The 25,985-nt window shown below is 34.1% G+C and overlaps 3 protein-coding genes across 3 annotated transcripts; all 3 read right to left on the reverse strand.

The window, feature by feature from the left end:
- Positions 1–831: 831 nt before the first annotated feature.
- LOC100240860 (gamma conglutin 1) lies at positions 832–2,878 on the reverse strand. Its single transcript, XM_010661528.3, has one exon. It carries the CDS (start codon positions 2,324–2,326, stop codon positions 959–961), a length of 1,368 nt encoding a protein of 455 aa, XP_010659830.3. The 5' UTR covers positions 2,327–2,878; the 3' UTR covers positions 832–958.
- Positions 2,879–9,753: 6,875 nt separating this feature from the next.
- Positions 9,754–11,983, reverse strand: LOC104881400 (heavy metal-associated isoprenylated plant protein 33). Its single transcript, XM_010661527.3, has 3 exons — positions 11,652–11,983; positions 11,477–11,552; positions 9,754–11,353 (listed from the first exon to the last, which is right to left on the reverse strand). Exons 1-3 carry the CDS (start codon positions 11,679–11,681, stop codon positions 9,933–9,935), a joined length of 1,527 nt encoding a protein of 508 aa, XP_010659829.1. The 5' UTR covers positions 11,682–11,983; the 3' UTR covers positions 9,754–9,932.
- Positions 11,984–16,914: 4,931 nt separating this feature from the next.
- On the reverse strand, positions 16,915–25,069 carry LOC100852866 (probable E3 ubiquitin-protein ligase LUL3). The gene is made up of 4 exons (XM_010661526.3): positions 24,141–25,069; positions 18,975–19,488; positions 17,777–17,876; positions 16,915–17,668 (listed from the first exon to the last, which is right to left on the reverse strand). Exons 1-4 carry the CDS (start codon positions 24,851–24,853, stop codon positions 17,658–17,660), a joined length of 1,338 nt encoding a protein of 445 aa, XP_010659828.1. The 5' UTR covers positions 24,854–25,069; the 3' UTR covers positions 16,915–17,657.
- Between the last annotated feature and the right edge of the window lie 916 nt (positions 25,070–25,985).

The following is a 25,985-nucleotide window of genomic DNA, read 5'->3' on the forward strand; positions in this document are numbered from 1 at the left end:
AAAGAAAAACCTAAAATATATAAGAGTTAAATATTTAATAAGGGCAAACTCGTTATTCATCATATTAAAAAAAATTCTCTAACGAGCTTAGCGGGAAGCTCAAATCCCGACATCCCCAGCAAAATACAATAAAATTGATTCAAACTTTACAATCCAATAATAAAGAAATTAGAGATTAAAAAAGATTCACTTGTGGAATTTCTCTCTCTCTCTCTCTCTTGGTATATATGTGATTAATTTTGTATGTATTAACTTAAATATTTGGCATTTATTCACTTTTGGACAAGCATAAATAAAGGGTTTTGGAGTTGTTGAAGGTATAGATTGATGCAGGTATGAGCATTAATAATACCACGAGTATAAAGAATGATCCATTGAATCCAACGTTGCTTTTTTGCATGGTTTTTTAAGGTTTCATTTTTCATACTTGGAAGTTAATCCAGATTTGCTCATTTGAGTTTTCTCATCATTGCTGATGGACGGATCAGTGTCGATGTCTAATCCATCTGAAAACCAATTAGCATCCAATGAAAAATATGGCGGACTTTTATGGAATTTGACATGATGCTCATCATACAGCCATCATTCAAACTTGAATACAAATCATTTTTCTTGCTTAGATTTTTGAATTCACATGCACACTGGTTAGGATCTATGATGTGTTTCTATGGTGATCATGGGCATTTTTGGGGATCCGGCCGGGTTGTTTAGATTATGGAAGAATTTGCAGAGACTTGATTTTTCACCATTCAATTCAGTTCAATTATGTCTAGCCTTGATAATCTATGATCCATTCGAACATGTTAGTTGACTGAAAATTGGCTGCCATCATAAACACAACATCACCCCACCATTTATTTATTCATCTTAGAAAAACTTAGTGCAGAAAGACAAGTACAACTTCAGATGTACATGATCTAATACACCAAAAAAGAGGAAGAAGCTATCACACTTATGCCTACACATGCTTCTCCTCCTTTGCAGCTGAGGTTTGGGCGGAGCCTACGAAGAAGTTACCACAATGAGTTCCACGGAATAGCAGCGAAGAGCTGAAGCCCAGCTTTGACCTAGCCAGATCAAACTGCAGAAGATTGTCCTCCAACTGATATGACCCTAGAATAATTGGAGCTTTAGGGTTGGATCCTCCATCCACAAAGCCTAAGCACCAGACCCCAGGTCGCGGCTGTACCATTGAGTTTGCGCCAACAATCCTCCATACGTTGTTACGGTTGTGCAATACAAGATCAATGTTAGCAACTTCAGGCCCGATTTGCGTTGCAGTCATCTTAGTCGCGTCAAAGCACAGCCCAAAGGGTGCAATTGGTTGCACCCGGGGTGCCCACGACATCTGGTTCGCGTAGAACTGAGTGAAAGTTTGGTAGATTGAGTGTTCCAGGACGGTGTAAGGCGTTGTGGTGCTGATCAGAGTCGAACCAGGTCTTCTGTTTAACAAGGCCGGGTTCACTGGGACGACCCTCTCATTGATCCTTATTGATGTCACTTGTATGAAGTACTCGCCTTCTCTGCTGATGGATAGTGGGGTAGAGCCTAGTGGATGTGAGACGTCGATGCCGGGATGTAGTCTGTAGGGGGCTTCTCCCAAGAAAAGTACTCCATGGTTAAGTGGGGAAGTGAGGCACAGAGCAAACTTCTGTTGGAATCCAAAGTGGGAAGCCAGTTGAGTCGGTAGGGCAATCGAAGTGTGGCCTAAGCCAACAACTCCTTGTACAGCAGGTGGGAACCCCTTTTGTGCCAGAGAGGAAGGCGCACAAGCGAAGAGGAACTGAGGGATAGTGACCAATTGCCCGAGGCTAGACCCATCTGTGGATGGAATTGAGAGGACATCTTGGGCGAGCTCACCGAAGGCGGTCTCCCCGGAGATAGGGTTCGCCGCGTTGAGCCCGCATGTGTTGTTGTGGCAGCCGGGCCTGGTTTGGGCCGAGCAAGTGCGGCAGTCGTGAAGGTTGGCTCTAGAGCACTGAGTGGAGTGGCACTGTGGGGCGTTGTAGGTTGATGACAGGTAGTTGCTCTCGCAATCAACCCACAACGACCGCCCATTTACATCCAGAACCAGGGGGACTGGCTTCAGAGGAGTCCTCTTTTGGATGTCTACTACATGAAGATTCGTTGCCTCGTTCTTGCTAACGAGCAGGACAAGAGCATTAGGCCTGGAAGAGACACTGTCATTAGTCAGGAGAGTGGTTGGGGGCTGCTGATCAGCTGCTACCAAGATGATAAGAGCAAAGAAAACGGGGAGGCAGTGAAGAGAGGGAGCCATTGCGCGCAGTAGAGAAAATGGGGCAGTGGTGAAAGGGAGGGAGAGCATACGGTGTTCTTTATAGAAGAATTGTATTGGAATTTGTGGGATTACTTGGCAAACATATCGAGTAAGGTGACAAGTTTACATGTTTGTCATGGCTCATGAAAGGTGGTTGATGCTTCTTGTTTTTGGAAGGATTCCGAGTGACATTTGAATTTATGTCCACACACTCTGTTTAGAAAAAGAAGAGGAGGATATGGACAACTTTCGACATGATAACAATGAGAGTAGGTGTGCACTTGGCACTAAGACATGTATCACCTCCCATGCAGCCTGTGTCTCTTTGTATCACAAACTGCCCACCCCACTCTGCTAGCCAAAAAAAATGTAGCACCCGGATCCTAAACCCAGCTGAACTTTAACCAAAATCAAAGAGGGCTCGAGATTACCGACGATAATCAAGTTTAAATCAACACCCAGAAACATCTATTAACGCATTGAGTGATCAACTTGGGTGCTAAATTGGTTAGTATTTGATGAAATATAAGAGAAAAATGTGTGTTTCGGGTGGTCGATAGTGAGGCTTTAGAGCAGACAAGGTGGGGGAGGTTTAGGGTATTGAGAGGTAGAGCAGCAAGGACACATGGAGGGATAAATAACTGTGAGCAGACACCTGGGCACAAAGGCCCTGAAAGACGGACAACACGATAGCTGGTAAGAAACTGCATGCTCTCGGAACAGTGGATGAAAAGAAACCAGGAAGGAAATTCTGTTAATTTTCTGCCAGAATAGAATTTGTAGCAAGGCCTGGATTAAGGAAACACAAGGAAAACATGTGGGCTGGTGGTGAATAAAAAATTAGCGTAGTGCATATTGTCTGTTCAAGAAAAATTACTTAAATTCGGAGTGTGTGTGCGTGAGAGAGAGAGAGAGAGAGAGAGAGAGAGAGATTTGGGATGTTAGTCCATGCCTAATTTGGGTTTGGGTTAGGTTTAGGGTTGAATTTAATTGGGTGCTTGGTGTAATTGCTAGGCTTGCAACTTGAGCGGTCCAATCCACGAGACTTGTGGTTAGGATTGAGACAAGGTTTGATTCCAAAAATATTAAGCTTCAACGTGGTTCAACCAATTGAACCTAATCCATGAATGAGAAAATCATTCAACTATACTATAGAGAAAGTAGTTAAATACAACTATTAACTTGAAATATCTTATGTTTTTTCAATCGTGCATCTACACCATGAACTATAAAATGAGAGAATCATTCAACTGTACTATGGAGAAGGTAGAAGCTACTAAATACAATTATTGACTTGAAACATTTCATGTTTTTTTCATTCCGTGCATCTACACTATGAATTATGAGCTCCTTTATTCTATTGGGTCACATGTTCTTCCTCTCATCTCTATCTATCTCATATAGTCTTAAAAATCCATTTTATCTCATACCCTTTTTCTTTATGAATTAAAATACTTATAGATATATTTATAATCAATTTTCTTATTCTACAAGAAAATTTAATATCATAATAAGATAGGAATATAAGAAATATTTTACACAATATTTTTTTATTATAACAAATCTATATATACATATTAAGAATTTGAAATACTTTCCAACGTAATAGTTAGGTTTGTAACTTGAGTAGTCTAATTCACCTAATTTGTGGTTCTTGTAAAGGAACAAAAGGTATGTAAACTAATTAAATCCTTATATGCATGGATTAAAACAAAAGTGTGCACCTTAATCAGACATCAATCAACGAGCCCAACTAGTTGAGTCGATTCCCCAATTGGTTCAACTAGTTCAAGACATCCTTAGCCAATTGCACCTACAAATGTAAAAAAAACTCATGCTTTTAGTTCTAAGCTTCCAATAACTTGTATAACACCTTTAAAAACCTTTTTAAGTCAATTTAGAAATAATTAGACTTAAGGTTTTGAGTTAAAACACATATTCATCAAATTTCATAATAAAAATTTATTTTTAAACTTAAGAGATGATGAAGAAAACACCTTTGAAGTGCATGAAAAATATTTTATACTTAAGTGTACTAAAAAAAATATCATTTTACAAATTTTCTTTCTTTCAATATTGCTTTCATAATTATCAAAATATATATATACGCTACATCAATAAGATCAATTAAATAGTGGGGAAAAAAAGACATTGGGTGTTTGGAGAGGAGATGAAGGATATATTTTTAATGGGAATGTTTTCTCTAAAAAAATACGTATTTTTTAAAGAATCACTTATTAAATGGGTTTTTTAGAAAACATTACAAATAATTTTTTTACTTTTTAATAATGTTTTCTCATATTTGTCAAACATTTAATGTTTCTTTTAAAAACAACTTTTATGTTAAAAATGCTTTTGGAAAGTCAATCATGCATACTCTAAGTTACTTACAAGCTACCCCCAACTAGGGTCCAAAGCTAAACATGCGCCCAATTTCACAAATCATGAGTGTGAATATAAGAGGCATGAAACATATTTTTTAGGAAAATTCTATTGTGTTGAAGAATTATTACACCAAAATTTGATATTTTAGTGATTTTTTTATACCTTTTTTTTTGTTGATAATAATTTTTTATAGCTTAATCATATCCTTGCTTTATAATTATCTAAATAAGATTAGATAAGAATACTTAGTATGATGGTATTTTTTTTTTTTTTTTTGTAGAGTGATGTAAGGGTGTAAGCAAAACTAGAAAAACCATCAAACCGGTCATATTGATTTGGTTTACAATAATAAAAAAGGTCAATTTGATTTTAAGAATTTTGAAAACTGACCTTATTGGTTTTTTATTTTCTTGTCTCCTAACTAATAAAAACCAAACCAAACAAACATTTTAAAACTTAATTATATATAATTGATTGATATTTGATAATTTAAAAAAAAATTAGATTCTATTGAAGTAATTCATTATTTTTATATTATGGTCAAGTTAATTATAAATATATTCACTATATTTAGAATATCAAATCTAAGTTGGTTTCAATTAATTTTTAAAAATAAATAAGCTTAAGACCTAATATAAACTCAAATTAATGGGTTTTGGGTTCAAAACAAACAAAAATATTTTACAATTGGATTGAGAACTAAAAAAAGACCTTAAAGTTAAGTGGAAATTGATCTATGAAAATCAAACCAAACTAACCTTAAAAGACCTAGTTTGGTTTGTTTTTTAACTCTAAATATGATTTATTCGGTTTTTATCATATATATAAATTAATTACATTGGTGGGATTCATTTTTTACTCAAAAATTGATCAAATCAACCTTATTTTAATAAAAAACCAAAAAGTGATTATTGAAATTTCCAATGAAGTGACAACATATATATAGATGGAAGAAAATGACCTTAAAATTTGGAGGGAAAGCAACAACCCTCCTTGGGTATCTAAGCTTATTCTCACTTAGCAAAGTAACACACTTGTATATTTCATATTCCTGTCCACCTTCGATATATAAAAGCACCGCATTTGATATTCCCATCCACCTTGCACTAAACCCAAAATTCACATGATGATGCAACCCCTAGTCTTCTCTCCACCAAAGAAATGGACGTCAGAATTAACCACCGGATATGGCTGCATCACCGGCGCTGGGGCATAGTTGATTGCCGACCGTGGCCGAGCGTACTGATGGAGGTAGGCATTCCTTGAACCCATCTCATCCTTTGACAGTTCGTCGACGGAGTGTCGGATGACTCTGCCTCGCTGGAATCCATCGGCCCCATATGGTTCATATTCCCACCTCCTTCCCCGCCTTTCTCGCCCACATGGCCATTATGGTTTCTACTACCACCACCACCACCACTAGCAGCATCCTCATCCTCGTTTTCCCGGCTGTCGCCACCGCCAATGTTAATATTTTTAACATACCCTGGTTAGTACATCCCATCGTATCCGCCACCATTTTTAGCAGACCCACCACCTTGATTTTGATTTCCTCCTCCCTGGATGTTGTTTCCACCACCACCACTGCTAGTATCTCCTGGTGGCACCCAATCCATTTTGCCACAACTTTTAGCTGCCACCACACCATGATCTCGATATCTTCCTGTTTTGATGTTCTTCCGATAATCATCATGATCATCACTAAAACACTATTTACATAGTACTAAAGAACTCAAGAAGATCATTGACTATAGTTTGTGCTACAATGGATTTCGAAATGTAATTAAAAGGTACAAAACAACAAACTAGATCTCTAATTTATATGAGATTAGAAGATTGTATTCATCTCTTTATTTTTAAAATTAATATAAATTTGATTTTTTTTTTCTATTATATGTGGAATTTGTGTGCACACTCTTATAATCTTATTACATATCTATTTTGTGCATTAAAATATGAACTTTGGTAAAATTGTATCAACATCTAGTTGTAACTTTTCCCATGTATATTGCATAGTTTTCAAAAATGTGTAACATATCAAATATGTGTTTTTTTTTATTTACATATTATTAAAATTAAAAATACTAATAATTAATAACTTAAAAACATTCTATTTTTCGATTTTTAGTAAATATTAAAAAATTAAATTATGATAACGATAAATAGTTAAAAAATATATTAGATAAAATTTTATTATTTAATTAACTTTATTTATATTTCGTACTTATATATTATATCATTCTATTACTTATATTATTTCCATATTTACCCCAGATAAACATTTATATTTTCTTTAAAAACATTTAAATTTTCTACTTATAATTATTATTATTTATCAAGTTAGTAACAATCTATTACCTTAAAGCGATTTAACTACAATAACGAATTGTACTTTTTTTATACCTATCAAAGAAACATCACTAATCTAATGGTATCACGTATATAATTTTTTGTCTCATTATTTAACGGCTTAAATCTCACTATATATATTTCATCAGTCAGGTATCCCTTTTACACCTTAACATTTTCCTTCTTCAAATCAAGCTTGAAATAATGTTTTTAGAACAGTAGCCAAAGTGCATCATATTGTTACTCTCCTTTCTCAATTTCAAACCGTGACTTCAAAAGAGCCAAATTGGATAAGGTGGCCAATCTTAGTGATGGTTTCTCCTCCAACTTCACCCTTTCACTGGCCAAAGTAGTAGGATTATCAAACAAGGGTTAAATGGAGAAAAAGAGATGGACCCTTGTACATGGGATATGCACTACTATGGAGTCCAAAATCCATTAGGGGAGAGTCCTAAAAGTTCCATCTTAACCTTGCAAATAAGGAGAGGAAGACAAGAGATTCTGATTTGATTGTAATAAAAATAAAAATAAATAAATAATAAAATATATATATATATATATATATATATAAAAGAATAATTGTGTTTTGGATTTAATTGGGTCCAAAAATTAAGTTTTAGTTTATATATATTCACTATTTAAACTCAAGACTTGGAACAAGTGTGAAAATTGAGAAGAATGATATAAATTTTTTATCTTTCCAAAAATGACATTTATGACTATGAAAAAAAAAAGTAGAAAAACAGTAATTTAAATTTTGTTCCTTTTGTAACCTCAATAAAATTTAATTTAATTTAGTGATTTAGAAAAAAATTCACAATTTTTCAAAAAAATAAAAATAAATAATTATTATTATTATTTAAAAATCAAACATATTGGAAAATATATATTTTTAAAATTATGTACTTAAAAAATAATTAAAAATATGTCAAAATTATTTTTTTAAATGATATATTTTAAAAAAATTAGTTTTCTAAAAATAATAAATTTTTAGAATAATTATTAAAAAAAATTTAGATCAAAAACTTTGTCCAACATTGTGATAAAATAATACTTAAAATAGTTTTGAAGGGTATATTGGTATCTTCACATTTTATATCCTTCTTATCAATTATGTAATTTTTATAGGTTAAATTTTAATTTTTGAGTTCATCTAGATTTAAAATACAATTGTCCAAAAAAATAAAACAGACCTCTTTAGGACATGTTTCTCCAAAGTTTAATAATATAAAAAATAATTTTTATTTTTATTTTTATTTATTTTTTAAATATGGGCATTTGAGAAGATACTTTTAGAAATAAATAAATAAAAAGTTCTGATCACTCAAAGAAAGAGGACCAGAATTCTGTCTTCTGTGTCTTAGACTGCAAATTCTTGAACAAGGGAAGGGTTTTCCCACATTTTTTAAAGAAGAAAGGACACTTTTCCTTTGAATCTTGGATTTACAAATTATCAAAAATCTTTTGATTAGATATTGAGAATCTTCTTTAAGCTTGGTGTTTCGAGCCAAGATAGCTGGTCTATAACCAAAGAAGCTAGGACCCAGCTTGAGTTGAGGCCCGCATATTCTAAGCCCAATTGATAATGTCAAGAGGCCAGACAACCCAACTTCACCCAAAAAAAGGTTGGAAGATAAAAAGCATAGAAACAAGTATTTTTGAAGAGCACATTCTCGGTCAACTTTTATTTTTGCAAACTTGTGATACCAAAATTAGGTATTTGCTAATTAGGTACTTGTCAATTAGGTAACCCTAAAAGGACACAACACGGCTCGAAGCCATGACAAGAAGGAAGAAACCTATTCAATACCATCGATTAAGGGGTATCTTTTTAATAGTGTGTTTGACACTGATTCTATAAAGTGTTTTTGATCTTTATAACATTTAAAAATTTTTATTTTTCAAGTGTTAAAAATGTTAAAAACACTTCTGAAAATCATTGTCAAACTTATTTTAAGTCACCACTTGACCATGATAAAACTATGTTGAAAAAATCATATTTCTCTAATTGGAACCTAGTCAAAAAGCCTGAAAATGTCCCATGATCATCTTGGGATTTCATCAAGTATTACCATTATACATAAGACAAACATGTTAATAATCTATGAAAAAATGGAGTAATAATAAACATATCCTTCCACTTATGATTCAAAATTTGGTGAGTTTATGAAAAGTATGATCACAGTGTAAAATAAATTACCGTAATTTGAATAAAAATGATCAAAATAGTGTTTTTTTAATTGAATAGAAAAAAAAATTAAAATATTTGATTTTTTTTATTTAGTTGAAAATAGTAAACTTATTTTCAATAGGTTCAATTTAGTTATGTTAATTAATATTAACATATTACTTTAACTAAATAAAAAAAAATCAAATATTTTAGTTTTATCTATTCAATCGAAAAACAATGGCCACCTAATAATATATATTCAAATACTTATATTATATAATTAAATTCAATCATTATTTTAAAATTTTGGTACATGCCTCCTCAATGTCATATAATTTAAAAATAAATATATGACACACCATCAAAATGAAAGGGAGTGGACTATGAAATTTGGATAAAATAGGGAAGATTGTTCTTCAATTGCCACTTATTAGCTTTCGACTGATGATTCAAAAGAAGACATAGAGACATCTCTTGACAAAAGCTACAACACCCTCTTTTAGGGTATGTGACCTTATGGAGTGAGAAGAGAATTAACCCTCATGACCAAATCCCTCAAAGTCTCAAAATATGAATCAAAACCCTAGTAGTGACTTGATTGTCAAGAAAACAATATAAGGGAAGAGTAATTAATGGTACAAAAAATAACCCATTTCCAAAGTTATAACATATAGGGCACATTTGATATTTCTCATCAACCTTCCACAAACCCAACAAAACATTAAAGCTTATATGAGTAATATGCCACATTCACATGATGCTGCAACTACTAGTGTTCTCATCACTAAAGAAGTGAGTGTAAGGATCAGACACCGGATACTGCTGCATCACCGCCGGGTGCGGCCCATAGTTGATCGCCGGCTGCGGCCGTGCGTACATCATAGGTTGGAACATTTCGTTTGGGTTCGCCCGCTGCTGATTCATCATGGCCATGTACTGCTGGCTGTAGGGGTTCCCTGGCCCCATCCCTTGGTAGTATCCTTGGTTCATCGCCGAGGGTGCAGGTAGACCCTGCACCGCCGGAATATTCCTCATTTGGCCCATTGGGTAATTACCCATCTGACCCATCTGACCCATCTGGCTCATCTGACCCATTTGGCCCATCTGACCCATTTGGCCCATCTGACCCATTTTGCCCATCTGGCCCATCTGACCCATTTGCCCCATCTGACCCATTTGCCCCATATGGCTCATCTGGCCAATGTTTCCACCCCCCTTGCCAGGATGACCAACATCAATGTCATGGAACCCAGGTTGCTTCTTGTTCATGACATTGATCTCATCATTCTTTCCTCCCCCTTTCTTGCCCATATTTCCATTACTGTTTCCACCTCCAGCACCACCACCACCAGGATTGGCACCCTTCTTGTTTCCACCGCCACCGCCACCATTGTTAACATTTTTAGCATCTCCGAGTGACACCCCACCATTTTTGCCACCATTTTTAGCAGCCCCACCACCCTGATTTTGGTTTGCTCCTCCCTTGATGTTATTTCCACCACCACCACCACCTTTTTTCCCTCCATTGCCATTCTTCCCATCACTGTTTCCACCCATGCCCTTCATTTGTATAGGGATATCAATAACACCCCCTTTCTTCCCATTCCCACCCTTCTTATCATTCATGGCATGATGCCCATTCATCATCATCATCCCATTAGGCCCATGAGGCATATGGCCCTTACCCATCATGGACATGGGCATCATCTTGGAAGGTGGATTAAGATGATGGTGATCAGCAAAATAGCCATCATCAAACACATCATCATCATCATCGTCAAAGTCATCAAAATCATCAAAATCACTTTCATCATCATAATCATCATCCATAGCCAAGTTGAACTTGACAGATTTCTGATCTTTGGAGGGCACCTTCAAATCCTTGAATTGCGCCATTTTCATGTCCTTTAACCCCTTCATCTGCTGCATTTGTTGGGGTTGTTGGCCACCCTTTTGAGCACCCTTTTGAGATTTGTTGTCTTTGCCACCCTTACCATTGTCAATTTGCATGTTCTTGAACTGCATATTGAGATGGTTTGGACCCCTCTGAACTCCCCATAGCTCTGCATGTTTCCCTGATTTCACAAGCTTCTTTATGAGTGTGGCTGGATCTACACAGCCTGACACTGTCACTTTCCCTTGATCTGCATCTATAATGGTAGTATACACCCCTAAAGAAACACCCCAACAAACAAAATCAGCTGAAAATTCCAAATAAATGCATGCAATCATACTTAAATTCCTGAAGGTTAGTACTCTCTGGGCCTAAAATGGTAGGAAAATGAGGAAAATACCATCAATTTTCTGCAATAGTTTCTTTACTTTCTGCTTACATCCATCACAGTGGATATTAACTTTGAGAACACAAGTCTGCAAGGGAAATAAAACCCAACATCAAACAAGAAATTGATTTCAGATTTCAGATTTCAGAATTCAGATCATGAAAAATATAGATGAAATGGTGTGTACCTGGGACTGCAAGAATTCCTGTTTACTCATTCTTATGACACACAAATGGCAGAGAGAGAGAGAGAGAGGAAATGAGGCTGAGCCTCTGAGCTTGGAATGGAGAGTAGCTAGAAGCTTTTAAGTTTTGAGAGAGAGGGAGAGAGAGAGAGAGTTCAGAGGGGTTGGTGGGCATTAAACACTGATCTTTTCTCTTCTTCTTTTTTTAGCTTTCTTCCTCCATTTCAGGGTTGTGTGGGTGATGCTGTTTTGAAATTTTTATCTATCAGAGAGAGAGAGAGGAGAGAGAGGAGGGTTGTATAGGCCACAAGAAAAGGGAAAATAAAGAAGTGAGAAATGGCTTTGGACAGTAGATATCCGCTGGACTTGCCTTTATATCATTAGATTTAGCAGCTTGGCTTAATCATTGAGATGGATACATTATTACTATATTGGTAACATCTTTAGCCCTACCCAATATAGAAAAAAAAACAAGATCAAATGAATGTTAGGTATAGACATTCCTTCACTAATTTCCTTGATTTCCAAAATATACTAAATGATACCTCATGTCCCACTTTCAATGAGCTAGAAGACTATACATATCATATCTCTATTCCAAAAAACAAATTAGTGAAATTATTTTATTTGTATAACAGTTCTATAAATCTATAATTACAAATTCATTAACTTACCTTGACTGATCCATCGATAAGTTTGATAAAAATTTACGAGTTTCTAATGTTAATTTAAAGTCTCAAAATTTTCACCAATTCAAGATTTATTGTGAATTCCGCAGCCTAAAATAATATTATAACTCAATAAATTAAATAAAATTGACAAAGAATTTAATTTTCACTTGAACTTAACAAAATCCAACTTGGACTCCAAATCGACATGCTCAATTTGAACTTACTTTTTTTTTTTCTTATATTAAAAATTAAGGTGACATATGCTATAACTAGAAGGCGCATATATATTCTATATATGCATATACGAAAATTTCAAAATCTAATGAATAAAACCCAATAAAAAGGTGTAAAAAAATTTAAATGCCAAATTAACACCTACCCTACTTAAAATTAAATATATAAAAAAAGGGGAAAAAACCTGAAAAAAAAAAAAAGAAGGAAAAAAAAATGTAGGGTGGTCAAGGAACAAAGGTTAGTGAATGTTCCTTGCTTGTCCCAATCACCAAATCCATAAAAGAAAAAATACACTGCTGTTGTCTTAGCCCCTTAGCATGTGTCCAAATACCCAAAAGTAAAATGTTTTTGTTGGCAAGTCCATGACCCATATCATAGAATCACCAACCAATTTTTATTTTCATTTTTTTGGAGAAAAACAATTATGCCCCCACAATGGTCAAAAAGTGTTTGGATTCTTGAGATCACTTTGCAAGAAAGAATGTTAGGGAGTAAATTAATTTAACTTAATATCATTAATGCATGATTTCTTGAAGTACCTTTTAAATATTTTCAAATAAAATGAAATAAAATATTTTATGCCTCTAGAAAATATAGGGTTTTGTTTTTCTTGTATATTTATTAATTTTTTCTATCTTATACTACTTAAACATTATAAAAATTCATGCATCTCTTTGTTATTTATAATTTTTTTAGTAACTGTTTTTTAAAACAATTCTAAAAAAATATATTTTGAGAATAGTTTTTAAAAATTATGCTTTGATTTTTTAGAACAAAAATCTATTTAAAAAATTAAAAAGTTTTTAACCTATTTTAAATATTTTTAAAAATAATTTTTACATCCAGTGTTTTATTTTTAATTATTCTATATTTTTATATAATTATTTCTTAAAACAACCCTTAGAAAACAAATGAAAATAATAAAAAATAATTAAAAGATATTATCTGAAAAACTCTATTTTCTGTTCTTAAAAACAAAAAATAGAAAATAGTTTTTGATTGACAAACATATTTTCCATCTTTTTATTCTGTAAACTAGAAAATTATTATAAAAAACAGTTTTCAAACATATCCTAAATTTTTATTTTTATTTTTGACTGTTTTTACTTATTTGAATAGAAAATAACTTGCAAACTCATCTTCTAATTTTCACCATATTTTCTAATAATTTTTGTGTATCATGGCAAGCAAACGTGTGTGATTATTTCTAAAAAATGTTATTAATAATTTTATCATTATTTTTATTTTTCTACATCATAACCAAGCTTGCTATAATCTGTAAGCTATGAAATCTATACTTTAATATCACAAGCTCCTAAAAAGGCAACATTGCAATGTCATTTTGGAAGGTATCAACAGACAAAAGTTAGGTGTAAGCCACCTGCATCAAACACCTTTTATACTTAAATGAGAGAAAATTAGGTCACATGTCACCATTTAACCAAAGCATGTGTAAGAGATAAACTTCTAACCATGTCTCGTGAACATTTCTTTGTACGTACTCTTTTAATAAGATTCGTTATAAATGTTTATTTACTTTAATCTCATGTCCATATACCCCTTTAAATAAGTATTTTAATAATATCTAATGTTGTCTCATGTTCAAACAATTTTTTCAATGAATCTTTGAATGATTCGGTATAAATGTATATTTCTGTTTTCCCTTGACATTATTTGAATAAATATCGATTCGAACAAATGTATAGAGAGACAGACTTGAATGACTACTTCTTAATAACACGAAAAGGTGATAACGTAATTAATGAATTGGCGAAATTAACTCCATTTTATAGCGATGGTTGAAAACAATAGATTAGAGGAAGGGATATTAGCTTTAGAATATGCTTAAGACGAGATTGAACAAAACTAATTGATTCGCTTACACGACTTTAGATCATTTTCCTTTTTTTGTTATGGTAATCTTGTAATTTTCATTAATTATTATTTGCATTAAGAGAAAAAAGCCAATGATATGGTACTAAAAATGACAACATTACCCCTTTTGACAACCGACCAAAAGAAAAATAAATAGATATTTCACTAAAGGGTCATGGTAAAACCATCCCCCAAACCTAATCCACTCGTTAGCCCTTATATACAAACAAACAAACAAACAAAAGGGCTTTAAAAAAAAAAAGAAGAAGAAAAAGAAAAGTGGTTGTGAGGAAGAATGATTTTCTCTAAGTTTGGACCATACTTTTCTGCATAATTTGAAGTATGGACCCTTCTTTTGCAACCAAATAATTGTTTCTTCTCCTTAAAAGCCTAACCCATCAAGAAACCACTGTCCTTTTGAAAACCTTCCTTTCCCTGTAAAAGAGGTTTGAATGGTGCCAAAAGAGAAAATCCCACCACAATGCACAAACCCAAATACTGATATTTTTGCTAAGCATGCTTTTTTATGGCATTGTGGTAGGTCACAAATTGGCCTTTTGTATTCCATATTTGACTAATCAACTTCTCTAATCCTTTATTTTTGTGTTCAATTTTATCGGGATCTGTGTCAATACGACCAGACACTAACCCTTAACATCTGAATCAAAGTAAGATTTCACTGAATTTGTCGGAGGTTTCAAGTTCTCTTAAGAAAAAAAAAATAATTATTCATAAATATTTAAAATATATGTTTCAAAAAATATAATTGGTTAAGAGGGTTTTCAAGGATATTAATTTTTTTTTTTTTTGGGTTTCCCAAATCCCTGAGGAGAACTTCAGGTGACTAGTGATCACACTGCTCCTATCTGATTGTGTGTGAAAAAATGTGTCAAAAGTGAATTGATTCAAATAAGAGAAAAGGTTAAAGAAGAGGTGATTGGCAACCTTTTGAATTCAACAAACTAATCCATTGCCTATGGACTCTGCTCAAGCTACAAATTGACAAGAACATCAAAAATCAAAACAGAAAAAAAATTCTATTCTTAAAAATTGAAATTATAATTTTTTTAAAGAATATTTTTTAATTATTTTTAATGTATATTTTAAAGAAAATTATACCGACACGAAGGGGATTAAAATTAAAACATCAAACATAAAAATTATTTTTAAAATATATTTTAAAATATTTTTATTTTCTAAATGGGTTTTTTTTTATAAAACATTAAAGAATGTTTTTCATAAATGTAATATTTCTAAAATTATTTTTCATGATTATATTTGAAAATCGGTACCAAACACATCATAGAATAATAAATTCTTTGATCTTAGTACAGATTTAAGAGCAAGTTGCATTTGCTTTTCATTGTCTCTCCTTTCAAGATGAATTTTCCCCATTTTTATTTCTCAATTTATACATTTTATCATAGAAATTTAATTCATAATCATAAATATAAAAATGAAAAAAAAAAAGTACAAAATGGAAATTTTATAATAATAATAAAAAAAAAAGCAACTAAGGAGGAGAAAGGAGCCATGGCTCAGATTCCAAAATTAAAGAGAGAGAGAGAGAGAATAATAATGAGATGTTCACACTTTGGCAGCTTACTTGTGAGGAGTGAACAAGTAAAATTGTGGGGTCCCCAACAAAGGAGAAGGTCAGTGTACCCCACAAACTGACGGACAGTAGCTTCAGCCTCGTGCCTTGTTCATGAAGTTGTTGAGAGATTAAGGCCAGCTGCCCTGCAGCAGACTAGGTGTGAAGGTACCCTCTCCAATTTGAGGGACAACCACTTCAGACTTCTGAGAAGGGAGCAGGAGGCTTCTTTATGTTGGGGGGCATGAGGGTGGGTGGGTGGTGTGGGTGTGGTCAGTCATTGTTTTGGGGGTCCAATGGGGCAGGGGTTTGGGTCAACCCAATGGATGCACTTGCTCCTGGGTCCTGGACCCTGGACCCTGGACCCACTTCCAATTTGTCTTTTGGGTCAGGTTTTGTTCCTCTATTCCCAGCTCTTTATGGGGTGGTTACAGCTTTCAGATCTAGCTACCATACAGATCCATGGTCACATAAAATGACAAAAATAAAAATGAAAACCTAGTCATTAAAGTGGGTTGGCTCCAAGCAAATTTCATCTTACAGGGAAGAAAAGAACAACCCACTGTGACATTACATTGAATGTAATACTGAAAGGCATTTCTGAAAAGATCACCATTTTCCCAACAAAGATTTTGAAGAGAAATCTTAGAGAGGACTAAAATAGAGATTAGAGTAATTAGCCAAAATGTGAGTCTCATCTGCTAAAGAGGTTCCGGGAGATGATCCGATCGGGAGTGCGTCGATAGTGTTTTTATTTAAAGTGTTTTAAATAAAAATGTTTTTAAATATGTAATCAGGTTATTAAAAGTGCATAATAAGATTTAGGTCATTGAATGAAATTAAAAATACAAAACATAAGATTAAACTATAAAAGAATGAGATCAAGTACAACTAATAGAATCAAGGAATAGAATAATAGAGCAGAACTTGTTACAAAGCAATAAGACCTAAATATACAGGTGGTGTATCCTAATTGGTTGTGCTTTTTGGTATATAATGATTATGTAGTGTGGTGGAGCCTCAAAGAAAAAAACCCAGGAAGATCCAAATCTTCAACAGTAAGGGTGGTGGGGATCTGATCAAAGACCTTGCTTTTGGTCTCTATTCTCTTAACACACAGTCTACTTCCAAACTTTCACAGATTCCAAGATATATACTTTGTCCATCTCATGCTAACTTCTACAGCACATATTCTCTTCCTTTCATCCTATATACATAAGTTTTGTTTTATATGAGAGAGAGGGAGACAGAGAATGCTACACAAGCAGATACTGTCAGCTTTATTACAACTCTTCTCCAAGGGTAAAATTCCTTCACTAATACAATGCTGCTCTTTCAACACAACAATTCAACTCTTCCTCTGTAGAATTTGGTATATTCCAAAAGAAATTTTTGTACTTCTTTCTCCTTCATCAAGATATGTAAACTCAACCAATGAAAATGTCATATTTCTTGACTGTAATGAAAAATTAAACACAGGAAAAAAAAAGTTTTACCCCCTATAAACAAGCTCTCACATGCGATCATAGCATCTCCCGCATATGAACTGTGGTTTTGAAGCCATGTGATTGATCCCACCTAAGAGTCTGGTGAAATCTTTTGCAAGGGCAGCAGTCATCCTGCTGAGTTATCGGATTAGGATTGTTCTGGGAACAGAGAGAATATATGTAAGGCAATGAATTGCTTATTTTCCGGACAAAATGCTACATTCATATGGGGAATCACCACGAAAAAAAAGGTGTTTCAATTGTTACCTTTATGGACAATCACTATGAGTTCCTGGATGGGGTGGCGACATACGGGACACTTATTTGACTGAAGCCTTAGCTGCTTTGCACATTCACTGCATAAACACTGAAAATGCAAACCCAGGTTCAACTTGAGAGCAAACAGAGACACATGCACAGAGAGAAAAGTCGGCACAAACAATAACAGAACAAAGTATCACCCAAATAGTTCCTACAACCTTTTGGTTAAACATTCCTGGGATATTCTATTTCTGTTATCCCATAGATTTTCCTTCTTGCACTTGATATCATTTCATCACCAATAAATGTTAATCAAATTACCTCATTACACAATCTAAATTTAAACCTGCAGTTGGCAAATGATATCAGTTCTATAGGATACTTTTCCCAGACTACATCATATTTTGTGTTCTGCTAGATGGAAATTCTTCTAAGAAATTCAAGTTGGATTCTTTTGTTTTTCCTCTTTTAACCAAGAGTTCAAGTGGAAATTGTCTCCAGTCTCCACCACATTTTTCCACTGTAGAGAATGCATGTACCACAACAGATATAGCCATTCAAGTGATGTTATATTATGGGCTTTCTTCCAGGAAATGACTTCTGGGTCAAGAGTATTAATCATGACAACACAAGATTTTCTTGAAACATTTGTCACTTGACATAGCAAATATTTCGACCTTCCATAAAATTGTGACTAGTTAGTAGGAATAACAAAATCCAATCAGGTTCATTTAATGCCTAAAAAAGTCTTCCAATAGGAGTCTTTGCATCAGCTAGTATGTGAAAATTCCTACAGTCAGATGTTTTGAACACCACACCAACCCTGTGGATTGAAAGGCCAACTAGACACCTTAATGAAATTTCACCATTTTAAAAAACAAGAACTACAAGTACTTTCCTAAACTTTCATAGAATTACCCAGCTGGTTAAGTGTCAAATCTGATGTACAAACCAAGAGAACTAGGACCAATTGATGAGTCTAACACATAGGTCAGCATTGTTCCTCAATTCCTCATTGAAAATGTAAAGAGTCAACCTAATGTGACAGAATCAACACACATACAATACCACTGACTGATCAAGATCAAACCAAATCATGAGTGAAAACTGGTTTTTAAAACAATGCCTTCAATTAGTTACCTTGGATTTCATCTACGAAAGCAATAAATAAACAGATAGATAGGCTGAAAATTGAAGCTCTCACCACATGACGACAAGGTAGAACAACAGTATCATTTGGCTCCGTCATGCAAATAACACATTCTTTCCCTGTGTCATTGTTGCCAATACCCCTTTCATCAGAATTTTCAATGCCATAGAGCTCACGTAGCTCATAGCGAACTCCATCGACCCACAAGATCTGCTTGATGACTTTCACTTGGAAATGGCCCTCATTATTCTTCTCCAGCACAGCTTGAGTAATCTGTGCACGGGAAGGAGCGATAGGCGGAGGCTGACCAAGCTGCTCATGCATTGGCGGAAGTGATGGCAGACTTGATTCTGCATAGATAACCAGTGGGAACACCTCTTCGTTCTGTGATGGCCTTGATAAGTCATCTAGGGCAAAGAAGCCCAGGTCAATGCCAGTTCCTGAGCGCTGACAGAACTTTTGACCCAACCCATTTTGGAATGGAATTCTAATCGGCATGTATATCTCGGGATATAAAGGAGTGAAGGAACAATTATTTCCTTCCTTGGCAAAGTAAAAAATGGTGATGCTGTATCAAGGAAAAGGGAAAACAAAGAAAAGGAAACCGTTAAGTAATATAGTACTAATGAGATGCCAAAATTACTCTCCTGTCTATTCACAAAAAGGTCACAACAAAAAATAAAATAAATCAGTATGACCAACATATAAACAAATGAGCAAGTCAAGCATTCAAGTGCACTAGCATGATCAAACCATAAACAAATGAGCTAGTTAAAATCCAGTACTCAAAGTGCACTAAGAGCTTGCTCACCCAACCATAAGAAGGTGGGAGATAAAGAACTAAACCTTAGTCAACATCCAATGATCCCACAGACAAGTAATTAATAACTATCATAATTGTGATTTTTCACAATTCCTTCATAAGATAATTAATAGCATAGCATGAAAGAAAATATCAACTAGCCAATGGAACATATCACCCACCCAAAAGATTTATATTTAGCCAGACAACACAGTAAATTTAGAATAAAAATATCAGACCAAATTTCCCAAAAAAAAAAATGGAGAAAAATTCATACCAGCAGCACCCAATAGAGTACTGGAAAAATCTAAATTCCAACAATTGCTTAACCAATCAGTTTTAAATATTATAAAAATTTCTTGAATTCATAGCCATTATAAAGCAAAGAAAACCAATAAGCTTCTCATCACACTACAGGAAGGTATATTATAAAGACTCTGGAAAGCTAACCTATCTTAATTCAATAGATCCCTTAAAAAACTTACCAAACTCTAGTTCCAAACCTATCGAACCGTTCTTGATTAACATCTATGTTCCAGGAAAAAAAATCTAGAATTTTATCTTGTCTCCTTGAGTTCTCAAATTCTTTAGAACATGGAGAACATTTTAGTCCAGAGGAATGCTTTGAATTTGGATATATAGTTCTTGGAGATACCCATGCTTTTCCCTCCCAAGAGAGTCTTCTCATTCTGACACCTTTTTGTTGGACTCCTCTCCATTTATTTTCTCCCCTTTTCTTCAATAGATTTTCTTCTCCTATATCTTTTCTCTAATAAATTTTCGTCTTCCTTCAAGTAAGGAATCTCAGCATGATAAGATCTCCATCTTTGCACTCCTTAACACCAGTGGTTTCAACCCTTTCTTCCTATTGTTAGATTCAGTAATAGCAAAGATCTAAGATGACAATATGGGAGGACTTTTGACAAAGAGATCTTTTTTACTCTTCCTACCTTTAGCTTTATGCTCATTTGAGGAGCAGCAAGTAGCAACTTCTACACTTTTTTGTAGTATTTTTTTTCCAGTGATTCTCTTTTGCATGAAACCTCAGTAATAGTAAAATTATTGATTTGGCTTCCCTCTTGTTCCCCAAACAAGAGATATTAGTCCTTGGATGGGACAGATTCATTTTCTTCAAAAATCCTTCATTTTTCCTTTTCAAGGACAGCCTGAATCTTTTTTCCTGAAGTAGTTGTCTAAAGCTCCTGCTAAAGTCATAGTTTTCCAGTGGCTATTAGCTTCAGCTGAAGAAACTTTATAAAGCTATTAGCCTCAAGAGATTTGTTGCCTATAGGGAGAGTAAGATTTGGCCTACTGTTCCTTCATTGTCCTTCACTTGTTACCAGTGGCAATATTGCTGAATGAATCCATTATGATTCACTAGGACCTAGTCGTTAATTTAAGGAAACATCACACACAATCATTTAGGTTTAGTAAATTATGAGTTACTTTTCTTGCTTCACCCTACAAATAACATTGACAGAATCGCTGTCTACCATCAACAACTGCTGACCAGATGATGAAACTCTAGTCATTACTTTAAGGAAACATCACACAATCATTTCGGTTTGCTAGATACTGAATTACTATGACCATTTCACTGAACAACTAACATCAGCAGAGTTACCTTCGACAATCAACGATTGCTGAAGTGAGAAACACAAATGAAGAATCAATAAACAACGATTCTATTGCTGTCTCTCAATTAATTCCTTCTAAAGACATAAAGATGAAATCAAAACAACATCATTTGCATTTCCAAAGTGCAAAAGTTTTCTATATCTACTAGAACAGGATTTCCATTTTTTTAGGGTATCAGAAGAACTTCCAACAACTTCCATGAGCAGTTGAGTTAAAAGGCATTTAAACTTCATGAAATCAATAATATTGGAAGGCAAAGCTTCAGATATTATTTCTACCTAGAATTGTGCACTGGGCATCATTCTAACCGCACTGCTACTACTTAATAAATATAGTCTAATTCAGCAACACAAGAAATTTCTTCAAAGCCTCATTGGGGAAAGCAGAATGATTGGAGGATGTTTGATCAATTGTTATCACTTCTAAAGTGTAAGCACCCATGAACAAAATTTTTCAACAGAAGATATGATCCCTAGGTGGAACACCAAGAACTCTGACCAACTTAGAAATCCAACTCCAATCAGAGAAAAGTTGTAATATGAGTTTTCTGAATTGGTGGTTTTTATAAGAATCAAAAGTTCCATTGATAAACAAAAGCATACAAGAATGGATGAGTTATAGTTCAAGTCAGATTAACCTGAATAATTAAAAAAATGGGAGAAAAAGGAAATAAAACAAAAGCAATACCCTGGAAGAACCAAGAATGTGTTAGGATGTGTTTGGTTCACCAGCATCTAAACTTGGGAATGGAAATCATATTGTCCAAAATAAATTCCTGGAATGTAATAAATATAATATTTCTCTTGTAACATTTGGTTAAAATTAGGTATTTGAAATTCCTGCCAAATTTAGTTTCTACTATTGAATTTAGTAACCTTGGAAACTATCCAAGGATTAATGTAAATTTACATAACTACTCTTTTAAGTAAGATTTATAAAAATTGGATCTATAAATAAAGAAAGAAATAAAAATTTCCTACGGATGGTAATAACAAAATACTACTTTCAACACGAGTATGAGATTTTTCCAAATTTGAAGGGATCTAATGTCCTGGGAAATTAAAACTTTCCAAGTTATGTCTACTCAAACATTATAATTTTATACTCGGAAATAAGATATCCATCTCCTAATTAAGATATCTATAAACCATATTAAGGTGTTTTTGGTTCGTCAACATCTAAACTTGGTAATGAAAATCATAGTTTCTAACATTTGATTGAAGTTGAGAATTTCAAATTCCCCTAAAATTTTATTTCTATTATAGAAATTGTAATCTTGGTAATTTACCTTCATTTTATCTTCATTTCCTAAGGATGGGGAAAAAACAACCAAGTTCGCCATGGGAATAAGATTTTCTCAAATTTGAGGGGAGCACATAGTCAAGAAAACTAAAACTTCCCATGTTATGTGATTCAGCTTCAAGGCCCTCCCATACCCTAAGAAACTCATGAGAGAACAATAGTTGAATCCCTTTCGACATGAATATTAGTGCTGCCTAAAGATGTCTCCCCTATCAACCGTTCTAATGGAGCAAAGGTATTAGCCTCAATGGCTAACCCAGGACTAGCTATCTTGGAAAAGCTTTAACTACATTGCCCAAAATGATCTCTAGAAACACCCCAATCCCAACTACCCAAGCCTCCCAATCAACATCTGGGTCATTTTCCTCCTGGAGCTCTTGCCAAGACCTTTAAAGTCCATACTCATCATATAATCTACTCCAGGTGGAACCCAAGAAAAACACACACCAACCAAAATGACCTGTATTATAATAGCATGACAGCAAGGCAATGAAAAACAATGTAATATGTTGTCCACCACTGCCTGGGCAATGGATGCAGTGCTCGAGACAGTGTTTTAAAAGATATCTTGATTTGTAACAAGTCATTAGTATTAACCCCTTTTATTAGGCAGCATCTCAGCAAATGACTTGACTTGTTGAAAGTTTTAAATAAAATTAGCATGAGGGAAAAGGAAAAGGGCTAGAAAAAATAATTAAATAAATAGAACTTGAGGAGAACAAGTTGGAGAAAACCAGGGAAGTGACTCTCTCTTTCTAAAGATAGTTCAGAGAAAGTGTGAGACTTTCAGGACATGACTCTCTCTTTCTAAGGATTGTTCAGAGAAAGTGCGAGACTTTTGGATCATCAATCTCCTGGTAGGGTAACTTTTAACAAAAATGAAATTTCCATGAAGGGGATGAAGAGGAATGATCAATCACAATGGAAATAGATAATATGTAGCCCTTCAAATGAGATATTTTCATTGATCATCTGATTGAGTCTTTGTTGTTGATTCTAGATATTTAACCCCCTAAACTAAAGCCTAGGATTCGTTGTCACTTAGCAATTCAAATTAAAAAATGACACTAAGAAACACGAATTAACAGTACCGATTGATGAATCCATACAACTACGAATGCAAAATAAAGACCAAAATATCAAGAAAGAAAAAGCATAAATAGTAAATAAATAGAAGCCAAAAATACAAACTTGTGGGGCTACCACCAACCATAGCAGCAAAAGTAAAAGAAAGTTTAAACAACAGAATGTTTGGTTATTGAGAAATTGTATCAAAAGAAAATCAAAATTAGAAAGACAACAAGGGTAAACAACAGCCAAACAGCTATTAAAGTAAAAGCCCACGTATATACTACCAAGCAAAGCATAAAGGCCAACAGAAAACTTAGATAACAGTCAGTTTGGCAGCCTAGAAAATGTATCAACAGTACATCAAAATCAAAAAGCAAAATGCAATTAAAAATAAAAAGCCCATATACCTGCCGTCGACCAGAGCATCAAAAGTGAAAGAAACCAAATGGGAGTCCAAATTCTTCTCATCCCAATCAACCCTTATAGTATCCTTGTGAACATTCACATCATTCTTGATCTTCCTGGCACTCATGTGATCCACGTATGGCGGTGGCGATGGCGACGGCAGCGGCGGCGGTGTCGGGACATACCCGCCCCACCCGGAATAACCACGATTAAAATTGGCCGGAAATTGAGAGAAACCGAATCCATCCATCGTCATGGGCGAACCATAATTCGAAGAAAGCTGCGCTGGAGCCGAAGGAGAAGGCAAACCCGCATAAGGCCCTTGTGTAGTCGATGGGAAAGGCGCATTCGCCGCAAAAACAAACGACGGCTGAGACGATGGACGCGGTGGTGGAGGAGTTGATGATGGCGATGGAAGAAACGGTGGCGGCGTTGGCGGCGACGGCGGGGGAAGGGAAGGCGGAGTAGGTGGTGATGGCGGTGGAAGAGAAGCTGACGGAGTTGATGGCGATGGTGATGGAAGACAAGGTGACGGAGTTGGTTGCGATGTTGACGGAAGACAAGGTGGCGGAGTTGGCTGCAGAGGTGGGGTTTCAAGAGAAGAAGAAGACGCAGCAGCAATTGGCTGCTGCAGCCGTTCCTGTGGCTGTGCTTGGTGTCGGTTGTGGCGGCGATGGTGGCGATGCCTTCTGAATTTACTCAATGAAATACCCATAATTCTTCCTCTGATTTCGAGAAATCTAGATAGAAAATTGCAGAGAAAATCCAGAAAGAGAGAATCTGGAGACAGAATTGAATTGAAGGCGCCTGCAAAAGATGAAATTGAAGGAGAAATGGGAATTCAATTTGTAGAGCATCTCAGAGTAGCAGAGCCTTGACCAACTCTCCATATGGGTTTTCTCTATTCCACCGTTGAATTGCCTTTTCAAAATCTTATTTATATACTTCTGTCTGAAGGAACCACTTCTTCATTTTTCTCATAAAAAAATAAAAAATAAAAAATTATATTTCATTCTTAAAAAAAAAAAAAAAAAAAATCTAAACCTTAGCAAAAATGATGATAAATTTTATTAATTCATAGTTTTTTTTTGGTTTATTTCATAACGGTATTTTAACGGTACTATTATTATTTTTAACGTTTAAATGTAACTGATATAACAGTGTTTATCTTTTATCCTATAACCATCTTTAACGTCTAGGAATATAATAATAATTCATGTCTTTTTTTATTTTTGTCTTAATTAATACTTAAATCTTGATAATCTTTTTAAATTTGGGTTATTTATATTTTATTTTACTGTCTTTTGTTGTTATGTTTTTTTACCGTTAATTGCATATTTTTCATCCCATTTTGTATATAAATAGACAAGCAATTTAAATTTAAATTTTGTATAAAAAAATATTAATTATACAATTATTTTTTACCACCCTGTCATAGATAATTATTGGGTTGCTAAAAAAAACTATATGTCTCATTAAAAAATAGCATGTTATTATATAAACGCGTTTAATTTATATTTTTTAAAGATAACATCAACTGTGATATTAAAGTATTGGATTATGAAGTGTGAATTAGTTTTATTGTGCATCAAAAGTGTTTTCATAGAGAATTTATATATATATAATATGATTAACAAATTTATTCTTATTATATATTTTAATATTTTTGTTTTAGGATTTTGTTTTTTTCAAAGATTGCAGTTTGTTTTCTAAGAGTTTCACCATTACACTTTTTATTTTCCTTTAATTAGTGGATTATTGAGTGTTGGTGCACTCCGTTACGTAAGGATCATATTGATCACCAAATCATGTTAAAAATCTTGTGTTCTTTTTTATTTTCACTCTGT

The sequence above is a fragment of the Vitis vinifera genome, chromosome 14 (genome assembly GCF_030704535.1).
Source record: "Vitis vinifera cultivar Pinot Noir 40024 chromosome 14, ASM3070453v1".
In the NCBI taxonomy this organism is placed as follows: Eukaryota; Viridiplantae; Streptophyta; class Magnoliopsida; order Vitales; family Vitaceae; genus Vitis; species Vitis vinifera.